The sequence below is a fragment of the Littorina saxatilis genome, linkage group LG3 (genome assembly GCF_037325665.1).
Source record: "Littorina saxatilis isolate snail1 linkage group LG3, US_GU_Lsax_2.0, whole genome shotgun sequence".
Classification (NCBI taxonomy): Eukaryota; Metazoa; Mollusca; class Gastropoda; order Littorinimorpha; family Littorinidae; genus Littorina; species Littorina saxatilis.
In genome coordinates, this window is record NC_090247.1 from 51,996,316 (window position 1) to 52,011,046 (window position 14,731).

A 14,731-nucleotide genomic window follows, 5' to 3' on the forward strand; every position below is an offset into this window, starting at 1 on the left:
TGACGTTCACTTGTGTTTTACAGAGGATGGCAACTGCCTGCTGCACGCAGTGGGCATTGCGGTGTGGGGTATCCTCGACAGTACCCTGATGTTGCGACGACTGCTGGGACTTGCTCTCAGCGTGGATAAAGGCCGCCGCTTCTTCAGCCGCTGGATGTATCATCGACAGATGCAGATGTCCCAAGTTTCTGGTCGCCTTTTGGAGTCTGGCACTGAGGTATATGGCAGGGATGTCGTTAGGCGTCGGACATCGGACATATAACGATGAAAATCCCCAAATGTCCGATTCACATTGCCGCATGTCGGTCAGCTGTCCTATCGTGTTAGCCTGAGCGTGGTCATTGTCCGATATGTACTCCATTCCTTCGGACAGCGCGATATTCGTTAATTTTCATTTCAAGATATAGGCAAATCTTCTAAAAGACCGAACGCTCTCGTGTTCAGCTGACACTGAAGTTGTCAGTGCCGCGTGCGGATCTTTTCTTTTGTCGGGAATTCCCGAACCGTTTGCGGTATGCGCCGTTTGGGTATAACCGTCTCGGTGCAGCGCACTGATCTAAAAATAGTGGATTCTTTTTAGATCAGTGCATGCTACAGGAGTACGGGAGACAACTCCAACTGACTAAATTTGTAGTCTGCTTTTGTTTTCGATACGAGACGAAGCACTGAATTATGCCGCTGAAAAAAAACTAAAGCCTGCAAAAGATCAGCATTAGATCAAACCGATCATGTTGTTTGTCAACTTTTATCCAAATCATGCAGTATTTAATCAAAGTACGAGCTCTGAAGTTGTTCATGTTGGTTTCTTTTTTGTGGTTTCTTTGAAACTAAACAAATACAACATTATACGCACACTGTGTTGATGTATTTACTATATTATGTGTGTGTTCTACAGCGCGCGCGCGTGGGTGTGTGTGTGTGCGTGTGTGTGTGGGCGCATGACTTTGGAACAATTCCATGGAATGTGTTATAAGCTGTTTGGCGCAAATTCATAATGTCCTATTACACTTTCTGAAAGCGGTCAAATGTCCTATTGATGCTGAAGAACTCAGGACATTTGTCCTATAGGTATGAATTTGTAGCAACATCCCTGTATATGGGGTGAAATCTGGAACGGGCAGCGCTTGGAAAGAAGAGCAGAAAACAAAACGATTACATAGGAACGCCACTGTTAAGACCTTCAAAAATCTGTAAAAATCAGGTCTAAAATTGGGGTAAATTTATAGAGGTTATTAACTGAAAGTCTGAAAAATCAAGGTCCTGAAAGGGATGAGCCTTAAAACAATTTGAAACAAACTTTTCAATGTTTCACTTGTGTTTTACAGAGGATGGCAACTGCCTGCTGCACTCAGTGGGCATTGCGGTGTGATAATATCTATTAATATTTTTTGTCTGTATGAGTTGTAAAATATGGAGCAGTTGCATGGATCAGTCAGTGAAAGAAGAATACAAAACCGAAAGTAGGAAAATGTACTTTCCAATTTTGTTGAAAAGAAAAGTACAGGAATAAAGGTGTTGCCGTGTGAAACAGGTGAACTCGCCAACTTTCCTCAATAGAATGAGAATTTTTTTTATACAAACCTATAGATTCTGTAAACATAACACGTGTTCATAGAAAGAAAATTCATATAAAAAATATTTGAGTTTAATGATTCAGATGTACAAATGTTGTGTGTGTGTGTGTGTGTGTGTGTGTGTGTGTGTGTGTGTGTGATAAATCTATTAAGTCTCTCTTCATTATGTTAGAGTAAAAGAGCTGTAATAGTGTAAACTGTATGCATTTTTTATTGTTTTTCTTTCTTTTTAATCGTTGTCACAGGCCTTGAAGAAAGAGTGGTCTGAAATCAGCAACTGCTTAGACCCTGACCACTCTAGCTCAGCTGCCGTACCTCACCGATTTCTAGAATCCATACACGTTTACACACTTGCGAACATTCTGCGTCGCCCAATTATCATCATGACAGACCCCACCATGCGAGCATTCAGCGGGTTTGCCCTGCAGGACAATGACATGGGAGGCATATACCTCCCCTTAGAGTGGAACTGGAAAGACACGCACCGAACCCCTCTTCTTCTTGGCTATTCCTGTAACCATTTCTCCCCCCTTCTGTTTGCGGATCATCCAAACCAAGCCATGGCTGGGGCTACTCAGAAAAAAGACCTTGCCCCGCTGGTGAACGCTAACCTGGAGCAGCTGCCGGTGAGGTTTCTCCTGCAAGGGGAGGAACCAGAGGTAGGAGAATTGCTGAGAAAGTATTTGAGGATCAAGGAGACAGTAACGACACTCAACGGAACAGTCCAGAACATTCTGTGCGCCGAGCTGGAGATTTGCAACCTCCCAGATGAGCTGAATCTGGTGAATGACTACTTTAGAGAGTTCTTCGCTAGGTGCAAACAAGAGCAGACCTTGATTTACCCAGCAAGGATGCCAACACAGGGCCTTCCTGGACACTTGCATCGCACAGGTCAGCCTAACATGCTGAGCCAGTCTGCTTTGTACCAGCCAGCTCAGCAGAACGCTCTCAGCCATGCTCTGGGGTCATCTCAGAGAGTAGTCAGAGAACAGCTGCAAGGGATGCGTGAAAGTGAGTACGGTCTGGGAGAAACAGCCCTTCAGATCCCCAACCCCTGCGGACAGGGGTCGGTTCGTATCCCCCCTCCCAGCTTCACACCCAGGTACAGTTTTGGTGAGAACAGCGTCAGCCTGAATCCTCCTCAGGACCGAAAATGTGTGGTTCCAAGATGCAAGTTCTTTGGGGACCCAGACCTGGCCATGATGTGTAGCAACTGCTTTAAGGACTACACCATCAAGGAGTCACGGCGGTTGGTCATCACCGGCGGTGCATTCAGAACACCCCCTTCTGCTCCGTTAGATTCCATGCAGGGAGAGGAGCAGCAGTATGAAATGTCCATGATGACTGAGAGATGTCAAACCGGCTGCGGCTTCCGTTGCTCGACCAAAACCTACCCCTACTGCCATGAATGTGTAGGAAGACGCCAGAAGCAAGCTCAGGAGGAGGCCAACAAAGTAAGAGAGTCTGAGTCTGCAGGCGCTCATCTTACTACTTCAGGGCAATGGATGGGCGCTAGTGGTGCCAGTCCAGTCATGTCACATACCTCCCAGCATCCTCCAGATGTCTTCAGACAAGTAGTGTCTACCCAGCCTATGGACCAGAACCAAGCCGAAGCCACTCCCCCATCCAGCCCTCTTCCTGTGTCTAGTGCAGAACCTGGGATGCCCAGGGTGAACCAGCCATCTGGAGAAGCCTCTGCATCATCGGCACCAGCTGCAGAAGCCACATCTCCGACACAAGCCCTGGCTGCTGGCCCACTCTCTGCTCCTTTGACACCGCCTGATGACCCCAGTGATCTGATGCTGTTTGGCAGCGGAGAGCCTTCTCCTGTGGAGTCACCCGCTAGAGCCCAGTTGCTGACACCTGTCGCAGCAAACTCAACACAAGCCCCAGTTCTCACCTCTGGGAACGCAGCCACTGTTTCAGCAACAACGACAACCCAGTCACAGCCTCAAGCTTCAACAAGTCAACAGACAGCTGGTCTTGCACAACCCACATCCCAGCCACAGATGCCACTTGCAGGAGAGAGAAGTGAGGAGTCTAGTAGCCAGCAGAAGCTACAGGAGCAAGGTTCTCAGACAGGTGGCATTGACGAGCAGAACATGCCACCAGGAGGAAGACTGATTGGCAGACAGAACTCTGTTGCAGGAGAGAACAGACAGCAACTGGCACCCACTTCTTCCATCACCGAACAGAAACAACAGCAGGAAAAACAGAAAACGCATCCAAGGTGCCTGACTGGGCAAGCCATGCTGTCCTCCGGACTAACAGAAAGTCAGATAGCTGAGGCAGTGCTTGGACCAGCACAAGAAGAACCAAGAGGAAAATGCACTAGTCCCAGCTGTGGCGGTGACGTTGTATGCAAAAGCCTGTGTGGAAATTGCTTTGTAACAAAAGGAGGAAAAGGTGCCCCTGTGCAGAAGATAAAGAATATGAGTTTGAACTCCACCAGGAGCTCTGCACCGGCTTCTATCGGAGTTCAGGCCACGGATCCCAAGTCTACCTACGCTTTCATGGGAGACACCCAAGGGACCTTCAAGTTCCCCATGAACCAACCTAGAGCCTCTAGCCTCACTTACCTTCCAAATGAGTTCCCCCCTCTCAGCGCAAACAACACTGTGTACGTTCGGAACTGGCTGGAGGATGTCAGCAAAAACCCTGTTTCGAAACCCCCAGCATTGTCCAAGCAGAAAAGCCAGCCAATGGGCTTGCCAGAGAACCAAGAGAGTGAACCTCTTCCAGGCAGAGGCAGTGACCTGTTGGCATCCGGAGAGCAGTGCTATTCAGCTACAGCAAGATGCATAGGGGAAGCTTGCAACAATAGTGTCAGGCAAGAGGGTCAGCTGTGTGACCAGTGCAAGGAGATACTGCGGCAGGCCAGACAGGGACAAGGACTGCAGCAGAGCTCCAGGACTTCTGTCCAGGGTAGGTTGACCTTTCACAGATTGGTTTTACATATATTTACCACATCTCAAGTTCAAGGTCAGAAAAGTCACAAACTGACAGACTTATTTTGACATAAGCAAAGTTGGTTATTTGGTTTGTGAGAAAGAAAAAAACAACCAATAAGATGCTTTTCACAGAAAAGTCTTTGTATTGATTGTCAAGATCCGTATGAGTTATGTATTATACTTTTAACCTTGGCTACAATGTCAAGGTCATGGTGGCAGGGAGGTAGGGGGTTGATAGTAGTTACCTATTTGTTTGGCTGTAATTGTTTGAGGAAGAATGTTGCACAGACTTGTATACATGTACTCAATTTTCTTTTGACTTTTGAGACAGCTCAGGTAGGTTAACCTCAAGGTTTGTCATGTTGGTTACAGTGACCTTGAATCTGTTCAACACTTTCTACCCCACCTATGTTGACCAAGTTTTTTTTAGCCGAGACCAGCTGTGCTGCAGCAGGTCACTCAGAATTGTAGGAACTGTGTAGTAACTGTGTATCAACATGCTGGAATGCAGGCGTTTGATGGACGTTACAGGAAGCCACTGAAGCTAACAGTCTGAGCGGATATATCGGTACCTGGTCAGATAGAGCCATATGAGTGGGTATGAATAGATATATCCGTACCTGGGAGACAATGAGTTAAGGAAGCACATTTTTCTAGTGTTTCTAAATACAGTAATGACAACTACAGCAAGACAAATTATGAATAAAGGCCCATGATGTTTATTTCTTTTGCACTTTTCAGAGAGCCTTCCACCTGCCCAGTCGCTTTGTAAGACAGACGGTTGCAATTACTGCGGCAACCCCATACAGCTGGGCTTCTGCTCCCACTGCTACGAGCAGCTTGTCAAGAGTGAGTTGCTCCTGTCATGAATTTTGTCTCTCTTTCATTAAGTTTATTATTAATTTATTATTGGGGGCTTTTGGGGTGTGCTTTTTGGTGAATGCTTCTGTTTTGATCATTATTTGGCTGTGTTCTTGTGTTTTTGTGATCTGCATTAGGTCTATTTGTGGTGTTTGTTTCAGGAGCAAAGAGAAAGAGTGAGTGTGTGCTTGTGTGTGTGTGTGTTTTCAGATTGTTTTCGCTTTTTTTCTTCTCATTGGCTCACGTAAGTGTAGCCTATGCGATGCTAACTTTTGTCTGTCTGTGCGTGCGTGCGTGCGTGCGTGCGTGCGTGTGTGTGTGTGTGTGTGTGTGTGTGTGTGTGTGTGTGTGTGTGTGTGTGTGTGTGTGTGTGTGTGTGATAGAAACTTTAACATTTCCGAGTCTATGGATAAAGCTCGCATAAGAAGATTACGTCTCGGTCAAAAGTGTTTGACGTGTATGATAGAAACTTTAACATTTGAAGACGTCACATTATGACGTAAGAGGGTTAGACGTCACGCGAAGGAATTACTGAAAGTCTCGGTCATTGTTATTGTGAGCGGGCCGAGACTAGTTGGCAGATCTAGTGTCTCGCTTTCTTGCACAGTTTCACCTATGCTTACTGTGTGTGTGTGTGTGTGTGTGTGTGTGTGTGTGTGTGTGTGTGTGTGTGTGTGTGTGTGTGTGTGTGTGTGTGTGTGTGTGTGTGTGTGTGTGACGGAGTGATTGAGTTTGTGTTACTGTTTGTCGATTTCTTACGTGAGCCTTGATGGCTTCGCCTCTTGTTTTCTTCTTGTGATGCATTATGAACACACTATAATTAGTATAAATAACTCCGCTAAATCAGAAACTGAATTTGAAAGCCACTGTTTCCAAATTTCAACTCTAACAAAACATTCTTCTCTGTTTGCAGGTCAACAAGAAGAGGAGAGACGCTACGTTCAGCAAGTGAACAGACGTGTCCCTTCCCCTTTACCCCAAAGCGCACCCGCAAACATCAGGGTGCCCGAAGCGTTCCTTCATGTCCCCATCCCTCAAAAGCGACAGGGCGAGCTTTGCAGAGCGGCAGGTTGCAACATGTTCGGTGACCCCAAGCAGAGCAACATGTGCTTCAAGCACTACCAGGAGTATCTTGCACACATTCCTGTCGGTGCTCCTAACGCTCCACCACAGAGCGCTACGTTCATGCCCCCGTCTCCAAGGCGTACACCTGTCAACATCCCGTACGCTGAGGAGCTCACCATCACCCCGAGCGGTGCGACGTTTGTCACGCCAGGCGGAGGTAGGCAGGTTCTTTTCGGGACGGCTGAACTCCCTGGGTCAGGGTTGGGGTTGGGGTCCTTCCCTCAAGGTGAGGTGTCCGTCCCTCCCCCTTCCTATCCCACCCCGGAGTCGGCGCCAGGTGTCGCAGTGAGGTCGCAAGGGCAGTCTCTAGACGAGACGTACAACCGAGTGGTGGGTCGTCACGTCAGCAGGTGTATGAACACCACCTGTTCTAACTATGGAAACAGCAGCAAAGGGGGTCTCTGCAACAGCTGTGCCAGTAACCAGCAGCTTAGGGAGGAACAGCTTCGGAGGACTATCTTGGGGGATGAAGAGATTGGGTAAATTTGGTTTTGTTGTGAAGTCGGCCTAAACATGGTATCAATTTACTTGGAATTACTTACTTACTTGGGCCCTTTGCCCCCAGCAGAGCAAAGACCATTGACGACGTTTCTCCATCGCTTTCTGCCCCAGGCTATTCTTTCCGCTTCTGTTCAGCAGTTGCCTTGCGTCTTTAGTTGATGGGGGCTAAATCATACTGGAGAGAATGCGCCAACAAAATTAACCTCAGACCATGTGCTGTTGTTAAAATAATAATAATAATAATAATAATAAATGAGCATTTATATAGCGCAACATCATAACTTTACAATTATGCTCTTTGCGCTTGACAATTAAAATTTAAAATACAGTTATACAAGCATTTACATCTACATTCGTATTCAGCAACGCTTAATTAAAAGCATACACCATCAAACATACATTACAAAAGATTCTTCCACTAACTAAGTAATAAAAACATGAATAAAATAGATAGTGAAAACAAGGAAATACCAGCTGAATACCCTTAATCAAACAGAACATGTTATCAACAATACTGAAAACAGCGCTAGATGTTTATATACATTATCACATTATCACTAAAACAACAAATACACTACATGTAGCCTACTGATGGACTGAGAAAACAAAATCAGGGGTTGTATTTCTTGAAGAGGTGCGTTTTAAGTGCTCGTTTGAATGCTTGGGGTGACTGAGAGTGGCGGATGTGAATTAAGGGGAGAGAATTCCATTGTGTGGGTGCGCAGAAAGTAAAAGTGCGTTGTCCGTATGTTTTGGTTTTGGTGTGTGGAATGGTGAGGATGCGGCAGTCAGAAGAGGCACGGAGTTGTCTTGCTGGAGAATAGACGGTGAGGAGTTCAGAGAAGTAAGCAGGAGACGAGCCAGAAAAGAAGTTAAAGCAGAGGGTGGACAGTCTGTAGTCAATGCGGGCTTGAATAGGTAAGCATGACAGTGCTCATAAGACTTGAATTTGAGGAAGAGGGAGTAGAGTGATTTAGATTTTAAGGCCAATAGAGCTTGATTCTGAGAATTTGAACATGGTATCACTTTGCTTGAATTTGATAGAGGCTGAATGACATTGGAGAGAGTACGTGTTTTGATAAATGCTCTTGACAAATCGGTTTCAGGCTAAGCATGACTGTGCTCATAAGACTTGAATTAGGAGGAAGTAGAGGGATTAAGGTCAAGAAGAATTAAGGAATGGTCAAGAGTTGTGAAATACTCAAGAGTAAGAGAGCCGCTTGGAATGAAGTGTTGAGTGCCAAGGAAAAACCTGCACGCGCAGGCGTTGCATTTTGTATGTGAAACATGCACAGAAATTACTTTGAGGCTATAACGACTTTCCAGAACCTTTCAGTTTTAGTTTTAAGTACGAGGGCATAAATGTAATTTTGTAGTGTATATTAATGTATATATGTGGGCATCAAGTTAAGCTCTGAAAGGGCTTAATTAACAATATAAGTGATATCAGGGACTATAGATACTGTTGTTTTTTTTTAACATTTTATTTATATATTTATTTTGTATAGATAACAAGAGGGCACCTTCTCTTGTTCCTTTGTCAATTATCTTGAGCAAGGTATACCCGTCATGATATCAATAGGCCACCTCCAAATACGATGTAGGGGCACTGTCACTGTGTGTCTGAAATGACCATCCTCAGCTTCCCCCTAAGGCTGTGCTTGTATTATTGATAAGTTTTGATTGAATATTTTTGTTATTCTAAATACTCAGACTTGTGGTGAATATTGAAAATGAAAGCTTCAAACATCTTGAAACTTTGCTGGTGTTTCTGTTTTGTTTTTCAAAGTGAGTAATGTGATGTTTGTGTAAATTGTTGTTTTTATCAAATCATGTAAATATGGCACACACGTGCAACGTTTTGTGTTGTAGTGTACATACTGGTACAGATTTTGACGGAGTCAATGTATTTTTTGTTTTGCGGGGAGGGTATGGATACTAAGAACTTTGCTATCTTTAAAAAAAATATAACTATTCATTTGCTATGATTTATTGATCTTGAATACACGCACTATAATCCGTCATAGGTATACCGAGCATGAGCAGTCGTATTGGTCTATAGATGAATAATGTTTCTTCATTATTTGATATTTACGATAGTTTCTTTTGTATAATTCAGTATCTGAAGTTAACAACTGTTGTTTTTGCAAATGTGTCTGTACATTTACTGTGTAAAACATAAATTGTATCTGTACATTTATTGTGTATACTTATTGTATAAAGGCCTTTCTTGATTTAGCCTGATCATTTCTTGATTTTTGGGGTCTTTACTTCTAAAGGTTAGATACTAAGGAACACACATTGTCATTTACATAAGTGGAATTGACCATAACTCAGCTACATTCAGTGTTGATTTTGAAGGAGAATGATCCCCCGAAAGCGGCGTATGGCTGCCTGAATGGCGGGGTTAAAACGGTCATACATGTGAAAACCAACTCGTGCAAAAAACATGAGTGAACATGGGAGTTTCAACCCATGAACGGAGAAGAAGAATGAGATTTCAATGTATAATAATCATTTGTATGCAGCAACAGATCAAGACTATCCTTTTTTCTGTGTGATTATATAAAGCGCTTTTTTTTTATTTACACTCCCAAAACAGAGAATTTCTGTTTGGAATTCTTTTTAGGAAAGTAAACTGTTCAAGGTGGCGTTTTTGTGTGGGTTTTTGATTTCAAATGTATACATTTTAAAATACAAGTGAAGGAAATATAAGAATTCGCCGGTCATAGTTTCAAATACTGTTTGAATGCAAAATTCAGGCCAAAGGACTGGAATTAAGCTCAGATCTAAACTTGAGGCCAGATCTAAAGAGTTATGTTGCGAGACAAATAAATTACCATCTTATTCAGTGTAGAAGCAGATATATAGCCTGTTTCTTTAAACAGATGCAGAGCCTACAGATCGATAAATGTGGAAGTAGTTTTTGTTTACATTGTTATTGTTTGTTTCAGTTTGGTATTGTACATTTTGAAGAATTTGTGTTGTCATATTAAAATGTTAAATCTTGTTGATCCAGCTGGCGAGCCTATAGTGTGTGTATGTCTGTCTTTCTGTATCTCTGTCTGTCTTTCTGTATCTCTGTCTGTCTTTCTGTATCTCTGTCTGTCTGTCTTTCTGTATATCTGCCTACGTGTGTGTGTGTTTCTGTTATGGTTCGTGTGTCTGTCTGTGTGCATGCATGCTTCTGTGTTTTGGTGCGTGTTTGTGTGTCTGTGTTTGTGTATTGCAATAGAAGTCAGTATCATATTTGATCCATATACCGGTGTAGGATCCGGTCCGGTCCCCCCTCTGAAGTAGTCCCCCGGGGGAGCATTTCGTGGCAAAAACTGCTCTATAATGGTCCCCCCTTAGACATCCAGCCTCGTTTTTGACTGGTCCCCCTGGGCGATTTTGGTCCCCCCTCGCATCCAAAATAGGCCCCCTCTCGAACTGGTCCCCCTCTTTTCTAACCAATGTAGAGCTATGTCAGTATTTATTTTTAACTTTTTTTTTATCTCTGGAACCCGGCTCCTCTTTGCTACGAGGATTCCGTCGTGGTAGAGCACATCCTCTCGAATTGGGTATTTTGCAGCAGTCTTTCTCAACTGTCTCTTTTTAACTTTAGTCACATCACGGTTTTCCCCTTTCGCGGTCAGAGGGTAAGTGCCATTTTTCAAATAGTTCAACACGTTGTCATACAGAGTGTCGTCCATGATGATAGTCAATGAAAAACGAAGACTGGCTGACGGAATGAATTGTCGTGTACTTATAATTATAGGCATGTTTGACACGAGTCACGTGACGTGTCAAGAAGCGTGGCGACCGTTTTCTCATTCCACAAAAAAACAAAAAAGAGAAAATAAAAAACAAAAGTATAGGCTACATAGAACGGCAAATCTACGAAGTTAAATCACTTTTAAAAGTTTAGATTTGACACTGTAACCTTCACCCAGTTCAAGATCATCTTGAATAAATTCTCTGTACAAAAATGAAAATAATTATACATATAACGAAAGAGGTGTGTGTGTTTGCGTGCGTGCGTGCGTGACGGTGAGTGTGCACGCGTGCGTGCGTGCATAATGTGTGTGTGTGTGTGTGTGTTTGAGAGACTGGGGGGAGGAGAGAAAGTGTGGGGGGCGAGAGTGAGAGAGATCCAGAGTCACGTTTTCTACTGAGTTGACACACATTATAACAATAAAGTTAAAATAAATACTGACATAGCTCTACATTGGTTAGAAAAGAGGGGGACCAGTTCGAGAGGAGGCCTATTTTGGATGCGAGGGGGGACCAAAATCGCCCAGGGGGACCAGTCGAAAACGAGGCTGTATGTCTAAGGGAGGACCATTGTAGAGCAGTTTTTGCCACGAATTGGTCCCCCGGGGGACTACTTCAGAGGGGGGACCGGACCGGATCCTACACCGGGCGGGGATGTAGCTCAGTCGGTAGCGCGCTGGATTTGTATCCAGTTGGCCGCTGTCAGCGTGAGTTCGTCCCCACGTTCGGTGAGAGATTTATTTCTCAGTCAACTTTGTGTGCAGACTCTCCTCGGTGTCCGAACACCCCCGTGTGTACACGCAAGCACAAGACCAAGTGCGCACGAAAAAGATCCTGTAATCCATGTCAGAGTTCGGTGGGTTATAGAAACACGAAAATACCCAGCATGCTTCCTCCGAAAACGGCGTATGGCTGCCTAAATGGCGGGGTAAAAAACGGTCATACACGTAAAATTCCACTCGTGCAAAAAACACGAGTGTACGTGGGAGTTTCAGCCCACGAACGCAGAAGAAGAAGATCCATACATACCGACATAAGAAGCGGAGAGAGACGGGGGTTGAATTCGTGAACACATAAATGGCACAATCTAAACCTAAATCTAAATCGTATTTTAAGCACAGCTACGTTAACAAAGTGCTGCATACTAGTGATACTAACTACTGTACAGTTGCAGTCAATTACAATTACCAAAACAAGTCGCGTGGAGCGATATGATACCATTTAGTCAAGCTGTCGGCATCAAAGTTACAGACACCAACAAACAGTTATCGCCGAGAATATATTAATTAAGACAGGCTGGACTAACCATACCGAAAAAACCGAGACGGGTCACGCTCGTCTCCGCGTAGCGCGCGAACGCAGTACTTACTTAAAACCTATTTCCTTTCATTCTGAGCACATTTCTATGGAAAACATGACATATGTATATGTTTTTTGAAATCAGGAGAAATTGAGGAATACGATGCAATCTGTTAGTGAAAATTCGATTTTAATGACAACTTAAATGAGCAAAGTACGCCGCCGAGGTGAAATTCAATTCAATTCACTTCGTCGAAAATTGCTTGACCAAAATTTTAATTAATCAGTTTGAATGAAAAATGAGGGCGTGACAGTGCGGCCTCAACTTTCACAAAAAGCCGGATATGACGTCATCAAAGACATTTATCGAAAAAATTGAGAGAAAAAAGCTGGGAATTACCCAGGAATTACTCTCATGTGAAATTTCATGCAGACCGGTCCAGTAGTTTTTTCTGAATCGCTCCAATCACGCACACACACATACACCCATGATCCTCGTCTCGATTCCCCATCTAAATCATTTAGTCAAAACTTGACTAAATGTAATGAGCATCATAAGTACAAATGTGGTAGATTACACGATTAGATTCAGTTCCAACAGGGTAGGCCTACTAAATAAATCTGCACACTCACTCTCTCTCACTCACACACACACACGAGCACGCGCATTGGCACTCTGTTTCTCTGTCTCTCTGTCTCTGTCTCTGTCTCTCTCTCTCTCTCTCTCTCTCTCTCTCTCTCACACACGCACACACACCACACACACACAGACACACAGCGCTGACGATGACAACACGTTTTTTTGGACACGTCCTCGTAGAAGAGTCAGACCGAAATCATATACATAATCAACAAACTTGCAATTCACGCGTTCTAAAAATACAAGCGATACAAGTAGTGATTACTTGGATTTGTTGGTACCGGTGGTCAGCAGATAAAGAGTACTTCGTTATTCACTGATTCCTTCCTTGTTTGCTCTTTCCTTCGTTTATTTGTGTGTGTTTTTCCCCCTTAGATATATGTGAAGCTGTAAAATTAGTTTGGAAACAATTCGATTTTATTCTCCATTTCACATAATTGTTCTGGGGCGGGGATGTAGCTCAGTCGGTAGTGCGCTGGATTTGTATCCAGTTGGCCGCTGTCAGCGTGAGTTCGTCCCCACGTTCGGCGAGAGATTTATTTCTCAGAGTCAACTCGGTGTCCGAACACCCCCGTGTGTACACGCAAGCACAAGACCAAGTGCGCACGAAAAAGATCCTGTAATCCATGTCAGAGCACAGGCGGAAGGTAGTCTTTCTGTGATAGTAGTAGTCCAGTGGACGATACCTTCCGCCTGTGGTCAGAGTTAGGTGGGTTATAGAAACACGAAAATACCCAGCATGCTTCCTCCGAAAGCGGCGTATGGCTGCCTAAATGGCGGGGTAAAAACGATCATACACGTAAAAGCCGCGGGAGTTTCAGCCCGTGAACGAACAAACAAACAAATATAATTGTTCTATTGTTGGTATTCAATGTATCAACAGAAGCACTTTGTTACTGGAATTATTTTGTTGCTGTTCTGCGCGCCTCTGTTCTCTCTCTCTCTCTCTCTCTCTCTCTCTCTCTCTCTCTCTCTCTCTCTCTCTCTCTCTCTCTCTCTCTCTCTCTCTCTCTCTCTCTTTTTCATTACAAAATTTAAAGCCAAACCAAGCCGAAAATTCAACGTCCCTATTCCGCGGATAGATCTCTTTAAATCAAGTTTAGCTTATTCTGGCAGCGTTTTGTGGAATTCTCTCCCGGAATCAGTTCGAGTCCCAACAAGTCTCAATACTTTCAAAAAACACCTCTCATTACATTTAATGTCAAATTACGAAAAGTCACAGTGATGGAAGACTTCTTTCTGATTATTTTCATATTGATCATATCTGTCCATAAAGCATCAGTGTTTCATAACGCAAGAATGAATGTATAGCCTACAACGTGTATATAGCCATGTGAATAGTTTTTCTGCCTTTTTTTTTTTAAATTTTAATTTTTTTTAATTTTTTTTTACTCTCATGCTTATCTTTTGTAATTGTTTTACGTTTGTATATATATATATATATATGTATTTAAGATTAGAATAGTCCCTCTCTGGGCGAGGGCTGGTTGAAAAGAAGCTCGTTTATATTGCTTATGCCACAACCCTCGTAAAATAAAATTTGATTTGATTTGATTTGATTTGATTTGATTTCATCTCTCTCTCTCTCTCTCTCTCTCTCTCTCTCTCTCTCTCTCTCTCTCTCTCAGTCTCTCTCTCAGTCAGTATTTCTGTCACACACACACACACACACACATACACACACACACACACACACACACACACACACACACACACACACACACACACACACACACACACACACACACAATATGTTAATGTTTAGTTGACCTATGTCAGAACTTGTTCCCAAGTTGCGTAATTGTGTCATGATTTTTCTGTAAATCCGTCAATTGGACTGAGTTTTCGGGAATCGTTGGTTTTGTACCTTTGTTTTGGTGACGAGTGTTATGGGTAAGGGTGTGTATTTGCAACGAAGAACTGCTTAACAAGATATTTTGATATTTATCCAAACAAATTTCGTTTTTGTTTTTGAACATGTTTGTATTTGTGTCACATTTACCTGTGGATTTCTGTGTATACAA

General features: G+C 43.5%; 1 protein-coding gene across 4 annotated transcripts in view; it reads left to right on the plus strand.

Moving 5' to 3' along the window:
* LOC138962608 (uncharacterized) overlaps nucleotides 1-10,024 on the plus strand; it is a 37,284-nt gene extending 27,260 nt beyond the window's left edge. For all 4 annotated transcript variants that reach the window (XM_070334482.1, XM_070334484.1, XM_070334481.1 and 1 more), the window contains 4 exons: nucleotides 24-217; nucleotides 1,820-4,499; nucleotides 5,267-5,374; nucleotides 6,300-10,024. In XM_070334482.1, coding sequence (XP_070190583.1) covers nucleotides 24-217; nucleotides 1,820-4,499; nucleotides 5,267-5,374; nucleotides 6,300-6,994 — 3,677 coding nt within the window. In that variant the 3' untranslated portion in view covers nucleotides 6,995-10,024. The remainder of the gene's footprint in view (nucleotides 1-23; nucleotides 218-1,819; nucleotides 4,500-5,266; nucleotides 5,375-6,299) is intronic.
* The last annotated feature ends 4,707 nt before the right edge of the window (nucleotides 10,025-14,731 follow it).